The sequence below is a fragment of the Hippopotamus amphibius genome, chromosome 7 (genome assembly GCF_030028045.1).
Source record: "Hippopotamus amphibius kiboko isolate mHipAmp2 chromosome 7, mHipAmp2.hap2, whole genome shotgun sequence".
Taxonomy (NCBI): Eukaryota; Metazoa; Chordata; class Mammalia; order Artiodactyla; family Hippopotamidae; genus Hippopotamus; species Hippopotamus amphibius.
Genome location: NC_080192.1, coordinates 129,363,914 through 129,381,934, shown reverse-complemented (window position 1 = coordinate 129,381,934; position 18,021 = coordinate 129,363,914). Strand labels below are relative to the sequence as shown.

The 18,021-nt window shown below is 55.4% G+C and overlaps 1 protein-coding gene across 1 annotated transcript in view; it reads right to left on the bottom strand.

Annotated features, from left to right (window-relative positions):
• The window catches only part of DNMT3A (DNA methyltransferase 3 alpha), a 102,793-nt gene that overhangs the window by 69,444 nt on the left and 15,328 nt on the right, over nucleotides 1–18,021 (bottom strand). The window contains exons 2-3 of the mRNA XM_057740808.1: nucleotides 15,088–15,309; nucleotides 6,486–6,726 (exon numbers count right to left, since the gene is read on the bottom strand). Coding sequence (XP_057596791.1) covers nucleotides 6,486–6,548 — 63 coding nt within the window. The 5' untranslated portion in view covers nucleotides 6,549–6,726; nucleotides 15,088–15,309. The remainder of the gene's footprint in view (nucleotides 1–6,485; nucleotides 6,727–15,087; nucleotides 15,310–18,021) is intronic.

Genomic DNA, 18,021 nt, shown 5'->3' with positions numbered 1-18,021 from the left:
AAGTGCCCGCACTGTGCTGGGGGCCGGGATGCATCACGGCCGCTCTGCTAGCAGCCACCCCGCGGCCCCCGAGCCCTCACTCCCGCAGCAGCCCACCGGGCTCTGCACAGCCCACCATCTCATCCCCACCCCGCCAGCCACCCTCGCTTCATGGATGGAAAGAATCCAGATCAAACTACTTTGTAGCCATGTGGCCCTTACCAAGTTTCTCAGCCTCTCTAGGCTTCAACTCCTCATCTGTAAAATGGGGATAATGACAGCAGGCACCTCCAGTTATTGTGAGGATCAGGTGAGTTAATTGCCGGGCAAAGGAAACTCCTTTAGACGCCCTTCCACACGGTGCACGTGTCAAGTGAGCGGATGATAAGTAACAGCCCTCATTGCCCTGTGGCTCTGCAGAGGCAGCTGCAGGGCATGACGGGCCCTGTGCCCAGCCCCACTGCCAGCAAGGAAGGGCATCTCCCCCCCATTTCTCAATCGTCCTGGGACACCCACTCCTGCTCGGCTCCCCGCCCGCCCTCTTCCCTCTGCAGAGCTGAACTCAGCTTCCCCGCCCAGGCCCTGGAGGACCTGCTTCTTGGCTGGGATGGGCTCCAACCCCAGCTCAGACCTGAGAGCGCGAAAGACCTAAGGGACCTTGGGCCCGGCTGTGGCCCCCCACGCGAGCCTCTGAAGGTAGCGCAGGCCCTGCTATCAGGAGTTAGGTCATCCTGCCACTTGCCTCAGTTTTGCTTCTGTTCAGTGGGTGACGGGAGAAAGGGTGGCAGGCCGTGGGCTCTCAGGGGACTTGAAACCCACACTGTTCACACCCTCATCTGCATTGTCCCCGCTCTTCTCCCACGTCCCTCAGCCCTTGGGGCTGCAGTGGCTCTTCGCTACAAATGGGTAGATAGGTTGGCAGATACAGAGCTAGATAGATAGGGAGGAAGGTAAGTAGGTAGATAGATAGACAGCTAGTTAACTATGCAAAATAAACTATGAGACGAAACCTGTGCCAGGCTCCCGTGCGAACCACTCACACACACTGTGTCACAGAAACCTCTCCTTTCGCTGCTCAGCGGTCACAGACGTTCAAACACAGGTCTGTCAGCAGAAACTGATCCCCACTCAAAACTGTGTTGGCTGCAGAGTTAAACTCGACATGCAATACCAGCTAACTTAGAATTTTAGAGAACCTGAACCCTAAAATGGAGGTCCTGGTCAGCTCTGGGGTGGGTACTGTTTACATCACTTGTTTGCTCTCCATGCCCAAGCATCTAACCGACTCCACTGAGCTAAAAACGGACGCACTGGACTTCCCTGGTGATGCAGTGGTTGAGAATCCGCCTGCCAATGCAGGGGACATGGGTTTGAGCCCGGGTCTGGGAAGATCCCACATGCCGCGGAGCAACTGACCCCATGCGCCACAACTACTGAGCCTGCGCTCTAGAGCCTGCGAGCCACAACTACTGAGCCCCTGTGCTGCAACTACTGAAGCCTGCGCGCCTAGACCCTATGCTCTGCAACGAGAGAAGCCTTGGCAATGAGAAGGCCGTGCACCACAACGAAGAGTAGCCCCCTCTCACTGCAACTAGAGAAAGCCCGTGCGCAGCAATGAAGACCCAATGCAGCCAAAAAATAAATATTTTTATTGTTAGCTGTGTTCCCGAAGAGGTAAGGGCAAAGCTGCCTTTTCTGGAACTGTTTAAATGTATAAGAGGGATGCTATTTCAGCGTCCCATATAGTGACAATTATAAAGCAAAGAGCGGGCCCTGAGTGACAGCGTGTGGGCATCTGAGTGCACTAAAGGCAGGGCATCCTTGGGGCGGGCACCAGAGCTGTGGGCCGGCAAGAACAGCTGAGAGTGGAGCTGGGGGAACCCCACCCAAGGATGCCCTTGAGCTTGCGAACCAAAGTGCAGGAAATGGTCAGCGCCCGAGGGAAATCAGTACCTGCCAGGCCTCTGGGTTGGACTTAGGTGAGTAGGGAGGCGCCCCGGCCACAGCACTGGCCATACATTGTACATGGATGCACACGTATGCGCGCACGTGCACACACACACACAGGGCACACTTGCTGTGTCCCCCCAGCACAAATATGAACCCCCCACCCCCTGCCAATGGTGCTTCCCCAAGGGCGAGCCGTCCAGGAGGGGCCTCCCCCTCCGGGAGGGCAGGCCTGGCTTACCCATCCTTGTATCTTCCTATCCCCTTCCCTTTCCTAGGTCCTCCAGAGAGGTATATTCGGTTCACCCAACAGACTCATGGAGTCCTACTACGTGCCAGGTACCTGGAAAGGTACCTAAGTCTGAAGATAAGGAAAGGAGGGAAGCAGGAAGGAGGAAGGGAAAGAAGCAACGTGTACACAGCAGTGTCTTCACATGAAAGAATGTGTATCTGGTGCGTGTGCGCGCCTGCGTGCACACCATGTACCCGGTCACACATGCTCGCCTGTGTACGTGAGCTCCTGCTGGAGACGAAGTGCCCCCAACATGCACCCCAGAGCAAGAGCAGCGCTACACAGAGAAAAGCATTCTCTGACCATCCCGACTTTCAGAAGAAACGTGGATAGGACTGTGGAACATCACTGCAGAGAGGCACCATCCACTCCATCCCCCTTCACACAGGAGGCAGCCTGAAAGGCACAGAAGCCTGGGTTCCAATCCCAGCACCACCACTTACTAGCTGTGTAGCCTTAGACAAGTGACCTAACCTCTCTGAGCATCCGTTTAGTCTTTAATAAGATACACTGATGAGAATAATAGAACCTACCTTATGGAGCAATTGTGAGAATGAAATAAAATAACGCAAGTAAAGAGCTTAAAAGAGCACCTGGCAGATAATCAGCACTCAGTGCATCTGTTGTGCTTCTAAGGCCAGAGGAAAGAGGGGAACAGCAAGATCAGGGGCCCAGCCTGGGGCCTGGACTCCTGGCCAGGCACCGATTCACATCTGGGGATCTGAGGAGGCCCTTCCAGCCCAAGGCTTGGAATGCTCTTGGTCCCGTGTCCTGCTCCCTCAGCCCCCCTCTCTCCCCTCCACGCAGGGCCTGGCCCCCTATTTCCATGATTCCCTCTGAGCCAGGACCAAGGCTCCTGGCCTTCCTGCTGCTCACTTCCCTCCCATCTCTCATAAGGCCAGCTCCCCCTCCCCTTTCTGTGGCCACGTTTACCCAGCCGACCCTCCCTGGCCAGAGCCCCCGAGCTCAGCATCCCCCTCAAGCCTGCCTCCTCCCAGCCTCCCCAAATGGCCCTGTCCCTGCCCAACACATGGACAGTAGGGCTGGGGAGGCTGCTGGGCAAGTGCCGGAGGACACCACACACACAGACCTCTCTGCACTCCTGGCCCCAGGACGGCCACCTCAGCCTACCACCCACAGCTCTGCGCTTGCCTGTTTGATCGGGGCTCTGGGATGGTTCTCCTGTGAAGGGGTTTTATCCACTCTCATCTTCCCCTCCATCCTACCCAAAACATATTTCCTGGGCACTTATTCTGTGCTAATCAGGCCCCGAGGATCCTCCCAGATGACAGTGGCTGGGCTCCCGTCCTCCTGGGGCAGCTGTGGGGCTGGATATTATCCACACCAACACTTCTCAAATCCCGTAGAGGGCCGGTCAGAACAAGGATTGCTGGGTCCTGTCCCCAGTTTCTCATTCAGCAGGTCTGGGGTGCGGCCTGAGCTTTCGAATTTCTAACTCTTCCAGGTGCTACTGGTACTGCCGGTTTAAGGGGTCACACTTTGAGAACCGCTGGTTCTCTCTGTAATTCAAGACAGATTGAAGCCGGGGTTTTGATCAGAGAGGAGAGAAAATTAGGGAAAGGGCACACCAGGCAGAGGAAGCAGCCTAAACAAAGGCCTGACAGCTCCAGGAAGTACTGGAGGGAAAGGTACAGGGAGGCGTGGCCGGTGGTGGCGGGGGAGGGGGAGGCGGGAAGGGCACGTGGGGCCAGGCGGTGAAGGGGCCAGTGGGCAGCCACACCCTTGCCCTCTGGCTCACCAAACAGTTCCTTTGTGCCAGGTGCCCCTGGAAACCCTGCCAGACTCCTTGGGCTGTGGCCCAAACCATCTTTCCTTCAGCAGCCACGCGGCACCGCTGCCCCAGGCCTGGCTTTCACTGGCTGCCGTGGGTGGCTGTCAGCATCTCTGCCCGCCCTCCCAGAGGCAGCTCCCCAGGGCCACGGGAGCCAGCCCAGAGGTGCCAGGGAGGTGTGCCAGGTGTGCCAGCATGCACACCGGGGAGGGGCGCCCGCCACACCCCGGCCACCATCCACTGCTCCCTCCATCAGCACCAGGCTCTGGGCCGGAGTGTGTCTGTTGCCTCTGGAGCCAGAGCAGTTACTATGGGTAGATAATAATAGCAATCGTAATCCCTCATAATTGGACCAGACTTTGCTGTTTGCAGGGCACTCCATGCCCGTGACCTCATCTGACTTCCACAACCACCCCATAAAACAGGCACGGCTAGAATTACTATCCCCATTTTACAGCTGAGCAAACGTAAGCCCAGAGGGCCTGAAGTCACATCTCCAATAAGTGACATCCTCATGCCTGGGGCCCGGGACGTGTGACTCTCTGCCTAGTGCTTTTTCTCTGTCCTGAACTGTCATGACAGAGAGCCCGTGTGCTGCTCTCCATGGGAGGGGCTGGGGCTCTGCAGCCCAGGGAAGCCCTGTCCAGTCACAGGAGGGGTGTGGCCTGGCTGCCCCACCTCCTCCAACTGTCGGGGGCAGCTGACCACCAACTGCAAGTGCATGGACGCGGAGCTGTGTCAGCACCAGTCAGGACACTGGGCTGGAGGGGGGGGTCAGGGTCATCCAATCTAACGGAGGAGCAAAGCCAGGCCCAAGGAGGGAAGGGAATTACCCACAGCCACAGCTGCCACCCGAGAGCACAGGTGGCTGCAGGGGCCCTGCCTCTATGGCGGCAGGGTCTGGGACTGCTGTCCCTTGAGTCCTGGGTGCGAGTAGCCCAGAAGGCCGGTGGGATCAGAAAGAAAGGGACTGACCTGTAACCCCCAGAAGCCCCACCCAGTGCGCTGCCGCATGCACTTTCTCCCCAGCTTGGGGGTATACACGGACCCCCGTCCCGTGGCACTCTGCCGGATTCCGGGCTGGGAAGGCAGGTGTCTGGGCTTTGTGCACGCATCTGTGTGTGTGTGTGTGTGTGTGTGTGTGTGTGTGTGTGTGTGCGCGCGCGTCCATAACAGGAGCCATGCAGGTGGGGCCGTGGAAGAGACTCGGATGCAGGAGACCAGGCTCTCCTCTGGACCCACCACGGATTAGCTGGGCTCAGCTTCCTCGTCTACAGACAAGGACCATCTGTCCTTGCCCCACTTGTTTCAAGGGCTGTCCTCAAGGACCAAATGGATGGAAACCACCCAGAAGACAGAAACTGGCTCTAAGAATAAGCGAGCTCAGGAGGAGCTGAGCACGCGTAGGGGGAGGGTGGGCAGGGAGCAGGTCTCGGAACTGCCGCTGATGGCGGGTCACCAGAGCTGACATTCTTCAGAGCGCTCAGGGGCCCCACATCTGGTATCAGCTGTCCACCCTGGTTCCAGAGGGACAGACGGTGCCCAGGAGCTTGCCCTGCCACTCCCAGATACCACCAAGCATCACTACTCGCTCCCACTCAGGGAAAGGAGAGCAGGCAGAGAGAACTACGGGGACCAGAGCATGGCAGATGGGATGCGCCAGGAAGGCCATGGCTGGCACAGCTGCCCTGGAAGGGTGGCGGCAGGGCCCACCACTCCACTGACAGAAGGGGAAAACAGAGTCCGAGTGCTGGGGATTCAAGTGGCTTTGCCTACAGGAAGACACAGATTGGTGAGGCCCCAAGGTAGCCTGTCGCGACCTGGCAGGGACTCCCACCAGCCTGCTGGGATCTCCTCTAACGGATTTAGGCCCGTCCTGGAGTTTGGCAGAGGATAAAGAGGTCACCCCTCATGGGGCTCTAGAAACAAGGAGGTCACTAGCTCCACGGCCAGAAGCGACACTTGCTCAGAGCCGGGGGTGGGGTGGGGGTGGGGAATCACCGTCTCCACCGTGACTGGTGCCGCCTGAGCACACGGCGCACAGCACACCACACACGGCGGTGAGCCCGGCTGTCTGTGTGGCAGGGGGAGCCCTCACAAGGCCTCCCATCCACAGAGCCCCCTGAACTTGTCTTCGGCCTCCCCAGAGCTACTAACCCCCCTGGGGAGACAGAGGCGGCTAAGCCAGGTAAAGTGACTCACCTGCAGACACACAGCTAGTAAGAGGCTGATCCAGAAAGGAAGGCAGGTTTGGGGACCCCGCGAGGCCGGCCCCTAACAACCGCACAGACCTGGGGCCTGAAGCTCTGCTCAGGCACCACGGGGGTTAAAGACTGGGTCCTGGAGCCTGACCACCTCTCCCAGCCTCAGCGGGCTCATCACCGGAACAGGGAGGGGAGTCCTCCCTACAGCCCCGTGTGACGACGGAGTGGCGCGCTCCAGCGCCCGGCACCCCCGGCAGGGCCAGCTGCTCACCTTGCGCTCCTCCTCCCGCTCCGGCGCGGAGCCGCTGGTGTCCCCGGGGCCGCTGGCGGGCATCGCGGGCAGCTGGGCGGTGGGAGGCAGGCTGGGGCTGCGCGGGGCTGGGGGGCTGCTGGGCTTGGGGGAAGGAATGATCGTGGTCTTGGTAAGCAAGGGTTAAAACTCAGACATAGATCCAACTCAGGTGAAACACGGCCTCAGGCTGCCCGTGGGCTTGGGCTTCCAGCGGCTCCACCTGTGGGGGAAGGAAGAGAAGAGCGGTGAGCAGGGCAGGGCACCCCCACCGCAGGCCCCACCTGACCCGCACCCGCTCCCCGGGCCCGCCCTTCAGCCCCAGGGCCACGCTGGCCCGTGAGGCCTGCCCCTCTGACCCGACTCCTCTTCCCAGGCTCAGGCCGGCCCAGCACCCCAGGGATCGGGGGGGGAAACCGAGGCCGAACGGGCAGCAGGCTTCCCTCAGGGCCACCACCTGCCTCCGAGGCGGCGACCGTCTCCCCGGGCCTCCGCGCGGCTGTGGCACAGTGGGCGCCGCTCCTGGGACTTACAGCTGCCACCCGCCTCCTCCCGTCTCTTCATTCACGTCTGTTCTTCCCTTTGAAAGCTTCCCGCAGCCTCCCTCCCACCCCAGCCACCCCCTGGGAAATCCCAGAGGTCCCCAGCCGGCTACATGTTCCTTCTGATCTGTCCTCCCCGCACCGCCACCCCCACACCGCTCCCACCACGTGGAGGAAGTGAGCGGCAGTCACAGGATGTAGTGAAATGAATGTCACCTCACTTCAGGACCAGCGCCTGGGCCCGGAGAAAGCCGAGGTTGAGCTCGGGCTGCGGCCAGGCTGCAGGCCTAGGTCTGCAGGGCCGTCCAGGGGACGCCCTGGCGGGGCGAGGTTGCGGCCGCCGCCACGCTGAGGGAGGATGCCAGGCCGCTCTTCCCCCCAGCCCGCGAACCGGCCCCATGGGCTCTCGGAAAGTGGGGGGCTCAAGGGGGCCCCGCGAACACACGTGGCTGAATTTTAGGGGCTTTTCAGCCTCCCTGCTTCAGGTGTGGGCCTCAAGCCAGGGAACTCACAAAGCCCGGGCGGGCCTCATTTGGGGGTGGGGGTGTTGTGGCTTCAACCCCCTCGGCTTGGAGGAGACACTGAGCTCTCCTGCGCCCCACCCCCTAGGAGGAGCCCGGGCCAAGCCCCTGCCTCCAGTGCGCCAGCCAGGACAGGGAGGGGACTGGCAGGGGGAGGAAAGTGGGAGGCAGCTGGATCTGGGCCCACCCACGCCCTTCCCCTTCCAGTTCCCGGTTCTGCTTCCCCCGGCTCCCCCTCCCTCCAGGGCTTCTTCTCCCATCCCCCTCCAGCCAGGGCTCCCTGGAAAACCAGGAACTGGAGAAGGCGCGGGCTTGGGTCTCCCACTGGTGCGGCCCCCCCCCCCCCCCCCCAGGGATGGGCACCGGGCTGGAAGGTGGGGGGATGTGGACGGGGAAGCTGGCAAAGGGAGGAGCCCGGACAGGAGGGGCCCCACGCGTGAGCGCCTGGACGGGCTGAGGGCGCTCCCGCCCCCCAGATGAGCCCTAAGGAAGCCACAGGTGCAGCCGCAGTCAGGCCGGGCGCAGCCTGGGCTGGGGAACACTTGCTACGCGGGTGCAGGAGCAAGAGCAGCTCCGTACGTCGGATGCTGTGAAGCCCAGGTCAGGCCTTCCTGTTTGGGCAGCTACGCGTATTACTACCATCTACTGTTGAATCTAAGGCTGCAAAAGGCTAAGGCTTATCCGTGTTCCGGTGTCAGAGCAGACGCTTGAATCCAGATCTCTGACTCTAGAGCTCTGAGGGCATCTCTATGAAGCTCCGTCCCCCAGCTTACACCACCCCCCAGAAACAACCCTGAGAGCCCATCAGACAACCGGGCCAACCCGGAACCCCACGAGGCTTCCAGCCATCACCAGTCAGCGAGTCCCCCTCAAACCCCCTCCTCGTTTGTTAGCACGAACATCCCCGATCACCCACCACATCAAAACCTTCAAGAGGATGTTCAGAGAATTCCCTGGTGGCGCAGTGGTTAAGAACCCACCTGCCCATGCAGGGGACACAGGTTCGATCCCTGGTCTGGGAAGATCCCACATGCTGTGGAGCAACTAAGCCCGTGTGCCACAACTGCTGAGCCTGTGCTCTGGAGCCCGTGAGCCACAACTACTGAGCCCATGTGCCGCAACTACTGAAGCCTGCACACCTAGAGCCCGTGCTCCACAACAGGAGAAGCCACTGCAAATAGAAGCCCGCGCACCACAACAAAGAGTAGCCCCCGTTCACCGCAAATAGAGAAAGCCCACGCACAGCAATGAAGACCCAATGCAGCCTAAATAAATAAATAAATAAATAAAATTATTTCGTAATAAAAAAAAAGGATGTGCAAGCTGAGAGAGGCAGAGTCTGGTTGGGAAGAACACTGAACCCAGAGTCAGTACATGTGGCTGTAATCCTGACAGGCTTCTCCGGCCCTCAGTTTCCTCATTCATAAAATGGAAGAATTGGACTAGATGATCTTCAAGAGCATCTTCTAGCCCTACCCTGTCAAGTTATTGGAGGCCCCAAGGGCAAAGGTCAGGAGCAGATGAGGCTGGGCCATCTCCAAGAGCCCCAAGAGCCCTAGAATGGAGTCCATGCAGAGCCAGGTGCAAAGTAAGTCAAGGGCAGAAAACCCGCTCCCAGATATTTGTCTCAAGGCTGCCCTGAGGCCTAGAAACATCCAGGAGCTTCTGTAAGAAAAAAACGCCTTCAGAGAACCTCTGGTGGCTGGTGACAAGAGGAAAGAAGCGGGAGGGAAAAGCAGAACATCACAGGGTGTTGACCCCGAGGGCAGACACCCAGGAGAGGAGAGGAGAGGAGGGGAGAGGAGAAGAGAGGAGGGGAGGGGAGAAGAGAGGAGGGGAGGGGAGAAGAGAGGAGGGGAGGGGAGGGGAGGGGAGGGGAGGGGAGGGGAGGGGAGAGGAGAGGAGAGGAGGGGAGGGGAGGGGAGAGAGAGGAGGGGAGGGGAGAAGAGAGGAGGGGAGGGGAGCAGAGGGGAGGGGAGGGGAGAGGAGAGGAGAGGAGAGGAAAAGAGAGGAGAGGAGGGGAGGGGAGAGGAGGGGAGGGGAGGGGAGGGGAGGAGAAGAGAGGCAAGGAGAGAGAGGAGAGGAGAGGAGAGGAGGGGAGAGGAGGGGAGAGGAGAGGAGAGGAGGGGAGGGGAGAGAGAGGAGGGGAGGAGAGAGAGAGGAGGGGAGGGGAGGGGAGAGGAGAGGAGAGGAAAGAGAGGAGGGGAGGAGGGGAGGGGAGAGGAGAGGAGAGGAGCTTTCCTCCTCCCCTTCCTCTGCTCACGCCCCTGACATGAGCTGTACTCTGTCTCACAGCAAACTCAGCTGACCTGGGTCAGGCTTCGGTTCCTCTGTGTAACTCAATGGAACAGCCTTGTCAGTAAGTGTCCTTCAAAGTCACCCAGCATCATCTGAAACCATCCAGCACACAACCGGGCAGGCCACGCACTGCACAGCTCCAGGGCCCACTGTGGTGGCCAAGGTCCAGGTCTGGACGGAGCGCTTCCCACCTGCCCTTAGAAGCTTCCTTCTTCTCCCAAGCAGCCCTGCCGAGGGGAGAGACCTGCTCCTGGGCCCACGGTCCCAACACAGCTGCTTGCGTCTACCATGACATGACAGCCCTGCTGCCCCTGGCACCGAAGCATCCTCCTCACCCATGCCAAGGGCTGTACCACAAAACCACCACCAAATAAAAACCCTTGCCAAGAACCCTACCACCACAACAGGCAGCTTTTATTTCCTCCTTTATAGTGCTAACATCCACAGTAGCCGTGAATAATGTTTATGACAACTTCAAAACAATTGTTTTGAGGAATCCTATCATGAAAATGTCTTGGTATCACAACTCACACGGTCACCATCATCACTGTTCCCATTACAAAACCCTTGTGGAAAAGGATTGGGATTTTTAAAAAATATTTATTTATTTATTTTTAATATTTAAGACTTAGCGGTTGTGCTGGGTCTTAGTTGTGGCAGGTGGGCTCCTTAGTTGCGGCTCAAGGGCTCCTTAGCTGTGGCAGGCAAGGATTGGGATTTTGAACATACACACCCAATTGCGCTACCTTCTAAATCCAATGTAGTAGAAAGATTTTTTAAAGAAGACATAAAGTCACAAGATTGGGCTGAACAGAGAGGAGACACCACCAACAAAATGTGGGGGTCTGGAAAGCAGACTTGTGACAGGCAAATTTCAGACAGCACATGACAAGTGATTTATAACAGAGTCCTTTAAAGACACTTGGCATGATAGCACCAGGTACCTCTGGGACCAGGGATGAAGAGAATGCACATGTGCACATAAAAAGGATCAAATGAAAGAAGTAAAATCCCTAGATCCACCTCCCCCAGAAATCTGCAGGTTTACTCTCTGGAGAGCACAATACAGAGGGTCTTTGCACAGAGAGTTGACGAGCACAGTTGAGAGCAAGAGTAGTAAACCAAAACCAAGGAGTCGAAGGTTATTTTCAATGCTGATGTTGAGTCCCCCGCTCCCCCGTCCCGGCTAGTCCCCCTCTGGGCTCCTAGAATACCTGCAGCCAGGCCCTTACCTTCTTCTCTGCAGAATCTCATCAGTGTAAGAGGAAAGGTCTAAGGATACAGATATTGATGCCAGAACCCAAATGGTTTCCAAATGGCTCCTCTGGGTCAACCAGTGTGGATCTGCAAGTCACCCAGCTTCCAATCAGCTTTTTAGCTCCCTGTTCTTAATCCCGAAAGGACAACTAAGGACTGCTAGACATCCGAGGGTAGCCTCTAACTTGGAGTGCTGTCACCACCATGTCCTCTACCACTGAACTGTGTTTTTAACCTGACAAATTACAGGTGTCACTCGCTGTTCTTATTCCGTGGTCTGAACTCAGGAACTGAATGGATTTGGATAAAGATGAAGATCTGTCTTGGGCAGTGTGCTCCAAACGGGGGAGTAATCGACATGAAGACATGAGCTCCAGAAAACAGGAATGCCAAGCAGGAGGAAGGTGAAGGGAATGCCAAGGAGGACCACAAAAAAAGTCACCGAATGGCAGCTACACTGTGCCACACGCCCAGAGAGCAAGAGAGTGAATAATTCAGAAAATGGAACTGAAACATCATACGTGATGCGACTGTCCCCGTGGAAAGCCACACAGACAGCTAGTAAGAGGTATGGCAGGAATGGGCGAAAGGTATAAAGAAAATAGGGCAGATGAAGAAACAAGGCAATTATTAATTCCAGGAGGAAAAACAGGAAGCTATTGTAGAACAATATAAAGCTCAGGTGTGAATAGTTGCATTATTTGATTTAATAAGTATGTATATACAACATACATATGTATACATGTTTGTATGTATGTATGTGGATGTATACATCTTACATGGTGTATTAATTTCCTGTTGCTGCTGTTACAAATTACCACAAAGTTAACGGCTTCAAACAACACAAATTTGTTTCTTGCGGTTCTGGAAGTCAGAAGTCCAAAATGGTTCTCGTCGCTGGGCTGAAATCAAGGTGTTGGCAGGCTGCGTTCTTTTCTGGAGGACCTGGGGAGAAGCCATTTTCTTGACTTTTTCAGCTTCCTGAGGCTGCTCACATTCCTCGGCTCCTGGCCCCCTCCATCCTCAAAGCCAGCGATGGCCACTCTTTCTCCCATCACAGTACTCTGACCCTCCTGCCTCTGCCTGTCCCTTTCAAGGACCCGACTGATGACACTGGGCCTACCCAGATGAACCAGGGTAAGTCTCCCCATCTCAAGATCCTTAACTTAATCGCATCTGCAAAGTCTCTTTTGCCACATAAGGTGAGCCCCACATTCACAGGTTTAGGGGATTAGGATGTGGCCGTCTTTGCAGGGCCATTATCCTGCCTGCCACATGCATACCTATACGTATATTATTATATGCATAAGACGTTTTTGAAAGAACACTGGTAAGGTACTATTAATAGTGTGTCTACCACCAGAACTATTTAGGAGGACGGCTGGGTAGAAAGCCATGGTTGGCCATATAAGAGAGCTGAATTCTTATTCACTGAATAGGAAATCAATAGAAAATGTCTACAATGGAAGAGTCAAAAATATGCACATTACTCAGACCCATGAGATGTAAAATTGCTAGAAGAAAGCTGAAGGTGGTTGCCTCTGAGAAGAAAAAGAAGGTAGAAGGAGGCAAGGAACAACCGCGTTTGGTGAAGACATGTCAGTCCTGTCTGACTTCCTAAATTATTTGCATGTAATACTGTGAAGAGATAAAAAGTAATTTTTAAAAAGAGAGGATGGTCTGGGAATGAGGGTTTGCATCCGGCTACAGCCGTGGGTTGGGTTTGGCCTCCATCCTCCTCTGTAAGAGTGCAGCTAAGTCCTTCCACCTCTATTACTCTATGAAACCGTCCCATCCCACAGAATACCCATCATCGGCTCCTCACACCCACACAGAGTTCCATCGTCAGCTCTAAAAGTGGTACTCCCTCCCCGCCCCCCCAACACGCCCCTCACGAAATGTTTAGTTCTCCCAACACATCGTTTCCACCAAGTTCAGCCCATGCGCAGCACAGTGTACCTCCCTTACACTCCCCCCAAACTGCACCTCGACGTGCTGCTGCTGCCCACACCCCTAACCACAGCCCCACTCGCTCGTCAGCCCATCTCAGACCCAAGACCCACAATTCAACCATCTCCTGGAGCCTCCAGCCTGTCCTGCTGTGTCAACTCCCACCTCCGCCACCACACTGTCCCCCACACCACTCCCACGCTCCTCACCAACCCCAACCCCGTCAGCACCCTCTGAGCCAACCACCCCAAAGCTTCACCTCCAGGCCTGCTCCAACCAGCACCAGCTAGACTGCCACCCCAGCCTCACCTCAACAAGGGCCAGCGTGGAATTATCCGCTTCCAGAAACAAAACCGTAACTGCCCACAAACCCAGTCCTTGCCCCATCGGAAACAATCCTAACGTGATCACCACAAGAGCCCCTCCTGCTCCATCTCAAGTCCTCTGAATTGCTGAAAAACATCTGCCCATCTCTGCACCAGGTCCTTCTTCACCCCTCTAGCTGAAGTCTGCTCTTCTTGTTGTGGACTTCGCTGGTTTCGGTCTATCTAGTTACCTTACCCTCCTTCCCAGTGGGGTTTTGTGGTATTTGCACGGACCCCACCCCTCCCCCCTAGTCACAGAGTGAGAATGTGACCAGGCAGGGCCAATCAGAGGACCGCCCAGCAGCATTTTGGTGCAGTGGAAAGATGCTAACATGATAGAATGTGAGTCAGGAGCTGCTGGCTGCCTTGCGGAGGGCTTGCCTGAGGGATGGAGATAGCGGGCTGGACACTGAGGTAACTGTCTGCCCCCTTCCCCCCCTCATCGAGCTGTACCTGGAGGCAGGGCATCTCTGAACCTCCCAGAAATGTGAGACTTTCCCTACTTTGGTGTGAATGAGTCTGTGCCTTGTGGGTGACAGTCCTGACTCAACTTCCTGACGTCTTCCCTGGGAGGCCCAACTGCGTGGGTTCACATTCGAGCTGTACTAGCATCAGCTGTGTAACCCGAGGCATAACTGTGCCTCAGTCTTCTCAGCTGTAAAATGGGGAAAATAATACTTGCCACATCACAGGCCTGTTGTGAAAATTAAAATGAGATGCATTAAAAATGTGCACAGGGAATTCCCTGGCGGTCCAGCGGTTAGGACTCCATGCTTCCACTGCAGGGGGCCTGGGTTTGATTCCCCCCCTGGTTGGGGAACTGAGATCCTACAAGCCACGTGGCAGGGCTGAAAAAAAAAATCGAATGGACAAAATAACATTAAAATGACTCGCTTAAAAAAAATGCTAGCAAGAGTGCCTGACACAAAGAAAATACTCAATAAATTTTAACAGCTAGTGGTCCCTGACTAACCCAGCCCCCAGTTTCCTCTCCTTTGTTGACATCCCTGGAGTGCCCATGAGTGTACTTCACTCAGACGGGACCTCAAGCTGATTACCACTCTTAAGACGCGCCAAGCCCTAGGAAAAGTGCTTTACAATTTCAACATCTTGTTCGTCCTCACACCTCACTCCAACCCTCTGAAGTGGAGACTATTTTTATCCCCATTTTCTAGATGAGAAGAATGAGGTATGGAGAGGTTAGCAAAGCTGCCCAGGGTGACACAGTTCGTGGGTGATGGAGCCCAGGTACCAATCCAGGTCTGTCCCCCCCGGAGCCCACAGTATTCCACTGCATCACGGTCTCTTACAATAGCGTGTGACCACTGCAGACATGTTAACTTTCGGCAGGAACTGATGAGAAAACAAAGCTTCCAGTTAGTCTCCCTTTCCTAGTGAGACCTGCCTGCCGTGAGGGCGGGTGGTGACAGGCAGTGCCACCTGCTAATCACCATGTTCGGTGCCCTGCCCGATGCAGGAGTCACTTGTTCATTTACTCATGCGTCTATTTACTGAGCACCTACTATGTGTCTGGCATTGTGCTAAGGGACATGCATCGCCCTGTCTCATCCTCATAGCCAACCGATAAAGTCTAGGAACTATTATTCCCATTTTATAGAAGGATAAGCTGAGGCTTGGAGAGGTTCATTACCTCTCCAGAGTAGTGCAGGTAGAGAGTCCCAGGGCAGGATTCTAAGTCCAGGTCCATCTAGCTCAGGCATCCTGACAAACATGGTGACACCGAGTCACAGATGAGCATGAGTAGCACAGATGCCAGATCAGCTGTCTCTGCCCCTGATGTGGCAGCCGCCTGTCGATAACGGCGTCATGGCTGAATTTCCTATTTGAGCTTAGGAGGAGGTGCAGAGGAGTCCTGTGGGTGACAGAAGACAGGAGAGTGTCCTGTGCCCCACGCCGCCCAAGCACCTGCCAGGGTGGTGATACGCTTGGTAAGCTGGGGGCAGCAGACATCACGGCAGAGATGTTCATCAGCCATGTCCTCCCCCACCCGCCAGAGCCTCCCTTGGTCACAAGGCTGGGGCTGGATGAGGGGGAGGGGGAGGGGGAGGGGGAGGTCCCAGGGCCACTTTCTGATTGCTCATTCCCTCTCAGCACGAGGGAGACGCATGTCATCATACCGTCACTCTGACTTCCAGAAACGTCCTTCCCACCCAAACCACCAGCTGCCCATAGAATACCAAAAGCCACTGGCGACCGGCCAACAATCCCGCCATCCCCTTCCCCACTTCAAAGCCCATCTGTCTGGCTCTGGAGTCACAACGAGATGACTTGTGGCTCTCACACCACCCTTGAGCCCAGGGCACCACCAACGTGAGCATTTATAATCACACCAAATGCTGCCATTCTGGCGGCCACACGGCAGAGCTGGGTGAATCAGACTCCTCTGCTCATACTCATGGTTACCATGACACAGCCCCAAACGCAGGGAGGGGGAGAAAAAGGTTTGCAGCCAAAATAGACGCCGGTAAGGGGCTGCAGTTGTTCTTGGGAGCCAAAAGGAGCCGACACAGAGTTCCATACAGGAGCACGCACTTCTGAACTCGGTGAGTCAGGAGGAGCCCTCTCGGGGTCAGGGGCGTTTGTGCAGCGGCAGTCAACGGGCATCCCACAGCCCAGGAGGCAGGGCACAGTGTCCAGGCTGAGCGTCCACAGGAGAACCAGCCACGTGGACGCTGGTGGGGCCTGCTGTCTGGACAGCCACGAGCAGGGGTCTGATTCTGCACTCCCCCGCCCCCCACAGGTGGCCCGTGGTCCACACCTGTGTGATTCTCAGCTTTTCCAGCCTTCTCTAAACAACGGTCCACACCTGCCTGCTCCAGAGCCTCTTCACTTACTCACCCCTTGGTCCCTGCCTCTGGTCTCCACTCCACCCCCATATCTCTGAAAGGGTCTGGGGGCTCTGAATGTTGTCCCCCAAGAGGACACCACAATGGTTCCACTGGAAGACGAGTCATTGGCCTGGCTGTTGAGAAGCCCCTTAGCCGCTGAACCAACAGACAAAAAAATTAGTTACTCTGCGAACTGGAGTGATGGATCCCAGGTACCAAGGAGAAATTGGGTTGCTGGTACACAATAGAGGCCAGGGAGATAATTTCTTAAACCAGAGGATTATGTCAGGTACCTCTTAGAACTTCCATGCTCAGAAGTAAGGGTTAATGAAAAACTAAAGAAACAAAAAAAAGAAAAGAAAGAAAGAAAGAAAGAAAGAAAGAAAGAAAGAAAGAAAGAAAGGAAGGAAGGAAGGAAGGAAGGAAGGAAGGAAGGAAGGAAGGAAGGAAGGAAGAAAGAAAGAAAGAAAGAAAGAAAGAAAGAAAGAAAGAAAGAAAGAAAGAAAGAAAGGAGAGAGAAAGAAAGGAAAGAAAAAGGGCAAGACAACCGAGGATTCAGATCCTTCAAGAATCATCAAGCTTTAGGACTCCCCTGGTGGCGCAGTGGTTAAGAATCCTCCTGCCACACGGGGTTGGGGTGGCAGGGGGTGAAGGGGAAGCTGGGACAAAGTGAGAGAGTAGCATAGACATATATACACTACCAACTGTAAAATAGCTAGCTAGTGGGAAGCTGCTGTATAACAAAGGGAGATCAACCAGATGATGGGTGATGCCTTAGAGGGCTGGGACGGGGAGGGTGGGGGGGAGTCGCGGGAGGGAGGGGATATGGGGATATGTGTATAAATACAGCTGATTCACTTTGGTGTACCTCATAAGCTGGTACAAGAGTGTAAAGCAATTATATTCCAATAAAGAGCTTAAAAAAAAAAAGAATCCTCCTGCCAATGCAGGGGACACGGCTTCGATCCTTGGACCGGGAAGATCCCACATGCCACGGAGCAATTAAGCCCATGTATCACAACTACTGAAGCCCACGCGCCTAGAGCCCGTGCTCTGCAACAAGAGAAGCCACCGCAATGAGAAGCCCGCGCACTGCAATGAAGAGCAGCCCCCACGCACCGCAACTAGAGAAAGCCCGCACGCAGCAATGAAGACCCAACACAGCCAATAAATAAATAAATAAATATATATATATATATATATATGTATAAAAGAATCAAGGTTTGGGTCACTCCACCAGGTAAAGGAAGCCTGCCCTGCTGAGGTTCCAGCGGAGTGCAGAGGAGACCCAGGATGGGAAATGGGAGAAGGGAGCCGGATAGCAAACGTGGTCTTGTGAACAAATATAGAAATGAGAACTGCAGTAGCTGTGCATGTTTTCTATTTACTTGATATAGATGTGTGTCTATTTGTACATGGTAACCGTTTTCTTCTTTTTCCTTCATCGTCCCATGATTTTACATACGAGTTGTTGGGAGTTAATGTTATGCTTTACTCTTTAGGTAACAGAATGTCCGGTGGGACTGTGACTGAATGTGGGGCGTTACTGTAGACAGTGATTGATGTGAATTCTGGGACTCCCCACCCGGGAGACGGGGTGGGAACTGGAAGCAGGATAGCTGCATCCTGATCGGTAGGAATACACCTATTTTGTTGTATCACACACCTGTGGGGGGAGCTCACATGTGTGAAAAGGGGGCAGATGGAAGCTGTGCAGCCAACGCTACAGACCGTGT